General features: G+C 48.7%; 1 protein-coding gene across 1 annotated transcript, besides 1 other annotated feature; it reads right to left on the reverse strand.

The window, feature by feature from the left end:
- Positions 1–283, reverse strand: ANIA_11328 (uncharacterized protein; the record flags this gene model as incomplete). Its single annotated transcript, XM_050612971.1, has 2 exons — positions 1–132; positions 254–283. 2 exons carry the CDS (start codon positions 281–283, stop codon positions 1–3), a joined length of 162 nt encoding a protein of 53 aa, XP_050468818.1.
- Positions 1–7,261: part of a sequence feature (contig 1.32 1..435990(1)) that runs on past the window's edge.

Here is a 7,261-nt window from a genome sequence, read left to right on the forward strand (position 1 = left end):
TCAGATAGATAAATACAAGCACTGATAGAAGTACCAGTCCGATTGAATCGGCAGAGATGCTCCAGGGAGGGGAAGACGAGCACTCCGTGAGTGCCAAAACCCAGAAAGTGTGTTGTCCAAGTTGCCCTTGAGCTAATGAATATTGCCGTTGTCTGATTACAAGAGTTCTTTTAGTGGCAATGCTGGTCTCATACTTACCGCTACCGCAAGATGTACTCGAGAAAGCCTGCGAGTGGTCAGCTAGAGGCTTTACCTTTAGCAAGGTAACTCGTCCCTGGACCATTTTTGCATCGAAAGTTGGGCTTATCTACGACATATGTGGGTATAACTAAACGCATGTATCGTCAAGTTACCTGTCCATACGAAAGTCAACAAGTCTCTGATTCTTCCTCTGGCCCTTTTGTGCATGAGATATATGCCATACATCCCTTTCACGGTCTGAGAATTCCAGGGCAACCCTGTACCAGCTACTAGGTCCCAAACTCGGCCAACACCACGCATATAGGAGCCCAACTGAAACAAGGTCTTTCTGGCTCCAGCGCGAAGACGGCTGTAAACAAAGACGAGTGCTTGAGTTATTAGGATTAAAGTGGGAAGAAAGAAAAAAATGCCGTCCTGCGTACCTACCACAGTCTCTGAGCTCACGCAACGACTCCACCGAAAATCTTATAATTTATCCTATAATTCAGGAACTCATATAACATCCCCTCAACGTCAGACTTGTGACTATCTTGTCCAGAACTCAAGGGACATACCGAGGTATCAACTCGACTATGTACTATGTTCATACGAGGATGATGACTTGGTGAATCATTTACATTACTCAGTATCTGCTCAACAGTCGGTTGCTAAATCAAGCTTCCAAGCCTTTCACAGCATCAAGAACGACTTTACGAAGTTGAAACCTCGACGAGTACAGATATCAAAGTCAATCATCCTCAGGAGTCGGCTTACTGCGACGATGTACGCGTCACCATGCAAAGCTCCCAGCTCCCTTGATATATGAAACATGAGCTCACCGTTTAAATCTACGATACGTTGAATCAGTGCATGGAAAGCCTAGAACGCGGGATGCCCGAGAACCAGTCAAGATATTGCCTATCAGATCCAGGCATCTTTTGCTGCCCTGCGCCTAGGCCTGCCGTCGTACCTTCTTACCCTGCCTAATAGATCGATTTGGATAGATGAAATCTACACCTTCTACCCAATATGGACATGCAATTACCTATCTTCTCGACGATTTTTTATCAGAGCATTGCCATCTCGCTAGATCAAGCCACCTTAACCCTGCGTCTCTCAGCTTGCATACAGAGTTTAAGGCAGGAATTCATACCTGGTAGTTGGACAATTCCGTCGACCTCGCCCAGGAGAACAAAATCTATCTCTCCAGAATACCGGGAACCGCAAGCTTCCAGCATCTTAGGTCAAAGTGTTACGAGTTTACGTTTCGCCGAAATAACACCCGGTCCGCCTTTATACTGCACAATGTCTGGATTCAAGATACTCCAACAACCCTACACAATTCGCCGTGTATACAGCCAATCGCGCGCAACATAACGCAGAAAATTAAGGTGTCTACCAGAGTCTAGTTACTCAGACAACAAAGGTCACCTGCACGCGCTCACCTTCTTATCTCTCTTCAAGCTATGCTGACATATTTGATGCATAGCTCGGCAATCCTGGCTGAGCGCAAAGTATACAGAGTCAGAGTGCACAGATTCAGACTTCTAGAGCGGCTATGATGACAGCAAATCCGCTTATCGAAGCGGAAGGAGGTCGAATTCAATTGATTTCGGCATACGGAGATCTCCGCGGGGTAGTTGCGTGCAATGCTATGTCCCTATATTTACAGAAATTATATATTGTGCCGCGGATATGAGTGACCGCTGAGCGTATAGACACTCATTAGAGATAGGAATCAGGATTGCAAGATATTAGTAGGCTCAGTATCGCCCAGGAGTTTGCATGAGCAATAGGCGCCTTGGAGATATGCTATCTGCCTATTTAGATAGTAGGCTCGATACGTATATCTCCGTACATAAATCTTAAGGAGGGGCTGTGTTATGTAATGAGGCAAGGATAAGCACAGCGCAACGTGTCTGTCTACAAATTATCTAAAGCTCTAGGTGAACAGCTGATACGATAGTCAATACATCACCGGAATCAAAAAGAGGAGAGGTGAAAAAACTCCCTACCAGTAAGACTGTTGCCGTCTCGAGAAGGCAGCAGATATTGCACAGAGATTATGCAGGCAATTGCTAAAAAGTGACCTGCCGATCTGCCCTGCACAATATACTTTCCTGTAATCAGGGGATCTCTTTAGGCCACTCAAACAAACCAAAGAGTTCAGAATACAGGTACACAATCCAACGAGGCTAATTTTCAGTCCGCGCTGACTTCGTTTTTGAGGCACCGGTCCACCGTCCTAGTCTATCTTGACCCTGTTATTCATCGGACGCCGTCGGTTGTCTGGAAGATGTTCAAAGCACGTAGGTTACGACAAACTTTGGTGCCCCAGACTCGCCCCTCCCCCTTTATTGACGTCGATTTGAGCCAACCACCTGTGATTCGCGATGTCTTGAATGTTCCAAGACGGCCCCTCCTTTTTCTCTTGTCCTGGGACAAAGCCGTTGATCCACGGATCCCAAGAGTAACGCCGGCTGTTACAGAAAGCCGGTTTAGCTTTCGAGAATCCTTCTTACTCCTGATCCTACGGATTGTCTCCCATTACTCCGTGTTCTGGGTGCTTCTCGAATGTTAACTTGGTTGCCTAGGCGGTTCTAGTGAACCAGAGAGCCGGGATATCATCCCCTATTATTACGCGGCCCGCCTGGCTCCTGCCACTCTAAGCTGACTGGCTGGAATGGAAGTGAGGATTAACTTCGGAGATGAAAGGCACTCTAGAGCCCAGAATCATGACAAGGAGCACGGAGGACGCCGGAAAAACGGAGCATCATTGTTTGTTGTTGATGGCAGCGAACCTGTTTGCATTTATTGTTTTCCTGGCATTTGCGGCGGGAACGAACCATGGAACAGACTCAGATGCCAGGACCTACATAGTAGCGCCGGGTACCGCCCATGGTTCTGTATTTACTTATCGAGTTCGCTGAACGTCTGAAAAGTCTCGAAAGCGCTGGTCACTAACAACAATGGCCGGTTCACTACTCCGTGTATACAGAGTGCCCTATAGACGTGTCGTGACCGTAAATTTGAGGCACACTTAGGTCAAGTCTAGGCCTCTAGCGAGACCCGCGCACAAACCATGAAAATCGCGTGTCCCAACCAGCTTTCGAGCCCAGCCCTAATTATGGGCCTCAAGGATGGGCTGGGTCGCGTTACCTCTCCGTCCGTTCAGGAGGGTCGTACTCTTCGTCTTCTACACGTAGAAGCCAGGAGTGTCGAGAGTTATGCCACAGTTTTCAAGATCACGCGTCAGTACAAACTGTCGGCCATCTGATACTGTTTACCTGACTCGCGTCTTGTCCCTGAATCCTGTAAGCATTCAGCTAGACGGCGCACATGCCGCGGGAAAACTCGGAACAGAAACTCGAATCGAGATCGGTTCGAGATTCTTTTGTCCTTTCATCCCGTGTTGTCATACTGTACTTTCGAAATATCGGTGACCAGGACTCTTCAATTTGGAGACGCTTTTTCCTTCTTGTTGAATAGGAGCGGTCAGGAAACGACTCCAATTCTTAATGAGACAACCGATCCTTTGTATCTCCTAACGTGCCCTAGGCCTCACCGACACGGCGACTTGAGAGTCCAAGAGCCCTTGCCAACATCACAGAATTCTAGACATTCCCCACACGAAGACGCGGTGACGGTGGGGCTGGGACTCATCGCGCGTCGCGATCCCTTAGTTTTTACCGTCTCTGTGGAAATAATAGTAGCTGTGGACCTGTGGAATCGTGGATGGCTTCATCCGCGACAAAGGGAAGCCAAGACGGTCTGTTTGTGCTTGGAATTGGTCCTTGGAACTGCCGACATTCGTTAGTGTTCGGGGAAGCTGTTCCTGAATCCTGCAACGGTATGCAGTGGAGACCAAGCTCCGAAGCAAAAGGACGGAATGAAACCACGAATCATCCGCTTGATCCATGCCACTGGTCCTCTGGAATTCAGTGACCCAAGGACCTTGAGAATGATCGACCGTCTGGAGATCATGAATTGCGATTAACGAGCTCGCCAAGTAAGGAGCAAAACGGACTGTTGCAGACTTGCAGTCTACAGGCCACAAACTTGGACGGGGATATGAGGCCTCACCCCTGCCTGAACTATTGAGGCTTAATGAACTTCTCAAGCAAGACATCGCCGTCCGTGAGATTACGTCGAATCACAGAAGCAGGGCCAAGGGCCAGTGGTGACACTGTCTTGGAGGAAGAGGAAATGATCGGTCACGGACAAAATTTTGTGCAAGTGTACGTACACTCATCGTACCTTTGTTGATCGCATATTCGCAACCGCAAGGCACGGAGATTTTCGCACTATTGTCCGCTTCTTCCACCGTGCGCCAATCTATCGGGCTTATACATGGCGGCATGGCTGCATGCCATCGATAGTGATGGGCTGGTAGTCAATGGAGTCAATAGTGTATTCCTCCCTCAGATCTCCAAGCCTCATCCTCTTCACGTTGACACGGCTAAGAGGCGTCTTATCTTCTGCCTCAAAAGTGATGTTGAGAGTGGCTGGACCGGACCGCTGCATGGTCGGGAAGTGGATCGACAAACAAGATCCCAATCACGGTTAATAGAATCTGGATGGATTCAATTCCAAGAGGCTGGACCTGTGAGGTCGAGACTTGACTTGTACTGCTTCACCGCTCTGGGTAGTCGATGCTCGATCCTCGATAGCTGGGCAGATCAAAGCGGTCAATGATGTCAGTATCCGGAAGGGTCAGAGCTCAGAACTTGGAAAGCAGCATGCTCTAAACTGATGATCCTCCTTGGAGCATGCGGACTACTGTAAGGGTTGAGACGCGCACAAACAATAATGAAAATTGAGCACACCGGATGCGTTCATAGCAATAAGGGCAAATTGGTTTCCGGAGTAACCTTCGTTGATCGGACCAAGTGGATTCAGCGGCATATTCGGGTGGATGCACTCCACCTGGATATGAAGTACTTTGTTCTTGAGTTTTCTACTCTGGTGTTCCATACGAGTTGAGGTTTCTTTGTTTCAGTAACACTCTTGATCTTCAACGACGTTGGAATTGAGAAGAGTGTGACTAACTCGATGGGGCATCCAGTCATACGTGCATACTCGGTCTCAAAGAGGGGCAGACACAGTAACAAGTTGACAACTGGAAGTCACATCGTCATCTGACTTCACTTGAAGTGCTTTGGTGGGCCTGGAATTACTACTAATAGTGGGCCCGGAAGCAAAGCGTGTCTCCGAACTGAGGCTGCAGCCACACTGCTCGGTGGTCTAACCACATCTGGTATGAAGAAGGCGCCCAGATTGTGGCTCAAGTTTCAACACGTATACAAGGATCTTGGTCGTAATATGTAGGATATTTTTGTGCGCCCAATCAATAACTGACAGGGTGTTCCGTCCAGGGAGGAAGACTCGACTATTCTCGAAAGGCGCAAACAGCAGCGCCCGTCGTGCGCTGCATTGCTGCTGGTTCATCTCTTACTGTGCTTTTCGCAGCTGACCAGGAATCGGGACAAGGGGGATTCATTCCCGTTTGCCACTGACAGCAGTAGACCGATGTGCGCTTATCTCAGTTAGTCACGATCGCGGGTGTGGGATGTGAACAATCATATTAATGTCAGCTCGGGACGGAGTATAGCGGCCCCTATTTCACAGTAGCGGATACCGCCTAGCTGAGCAAAAAGCACCGTTGGTTCGTCGCGACCGTGTACTTTTTAGACGTTGTTAACCTTGAAGAATATTAAACTGTTTCAAGACCGAACGCGAACAGCGAAGTGTTTTGGGATAAAAGCATATGGAGTAATCGTCAACGGCTGAGCTCAGTTGACGGTGTAGTTCGGCCCACTCGCTCGGGTTACTGGGTTAAATGTGGTCATTGATTTTAGCGGGCCTCGGTCACAAGTGCTGCCTCCCAGGGTACTGTATCTCGGGAGTAGTGGTACGGGAGGGGCTGTCCGCTTGAGGGGCTTGGAGGGGTTGCTGAGGTCAGTCCCAGACACTCTCACATGGAGGGGAAGGAGGGGTCTCACTGCAGGTGCGCTGATGAGTCTCCTTTTTCAAAGGTCTCAGTCAGATCATGTTCGATAGAAGAAAGGGGCTGAAAAATGAAGATCGAAAATCCAGACGCGAAAAACCAAGAACTCGAGAATGAGACATCATAGGCTCGTTGTTGCGGGTGGAAATGAAAGGAGCAATTACAGCAATTACACGAATCATGTGGCATTCGACACGCCCGCATCCTTGTTGGAGGGGCAAAGGGGTCTGAGTCTCTGAATCGGGTCTGACGGGGTCTGACGAGGGGCCAACAAGTTGGAAGGGTTTCGAGGGGCTGTGCTGAACTTACTCTTGAGTAGAGTCTGGGTGTGGCTGCTCCGTTACTTCCCCTCTCTGTATGGAGTAATCTGTCTGTAACCTTGAGCTCTGTACCTAGGCACTTTTGTATCTTCATGCTATGGAGCTGTCATCATGACCTGGTTCTCGGCCCCGCAGCCGTCGACCAGGTTTTCGCGTCGCACTGTCGTCAGATGCCTCTCTTGGATAGGCACGCTATTACTAATAGAGACAGCAGTCAACAATGAAAGTATGGTGGTCACTGTGGTGTGATTCCCTGGGTCTAGCGGCCCTAGACAGGGATTAGATAAGATTCTCTATGGAGACAAGTCAACGGAGCCCGCATACGCTTGGAGAAGTGGATGCGCGGTCCCAAGTAGGTGAAAAACAGCCCTAATCGACACCCGATCGATCACGGCTGCTGTGTCAAAAAGGAGAAGAGAGGCTTGAAGAATCGATGTTGTGTTGACAAAATCGGGATGCAGTGGCCCAATAAACCGTTGCTGCCACGGAGGTGATGAACCGTGAATCTCAAGAGGGAAAGGCTTGTCCCAATAGTGCCGCGAATATATCATGTTTTTTTTCTTTTGTATTTCTATCTGATCCTACAGAATATATATGTTATTCCTTTAGAGCACACTGGCGTGGCGTTCCTTTACTAGGTAGTCAGCCGTTGTTTGCGATATCTGGTACCTAACTACATTCAGAGTACGTAAAGGTACCTGATGATAACTCATAAAGAGAGTTGATCGATGGAATGCACCTGAGAGACAGCATC

Source organism: Aspergillus nidulans, chromosome VII, assembly GCF_000011425.1.
Source record: "Aspergillus nidulans FGSC A4 chromosome VII".
NCBI classification, from domain to species: Eukaryota; Fungi; Ascomycota; class Eurotiomycetes; order Eurotiales; family Aspergillaceae; genus Aspergillus; species Aspergillus nidulans.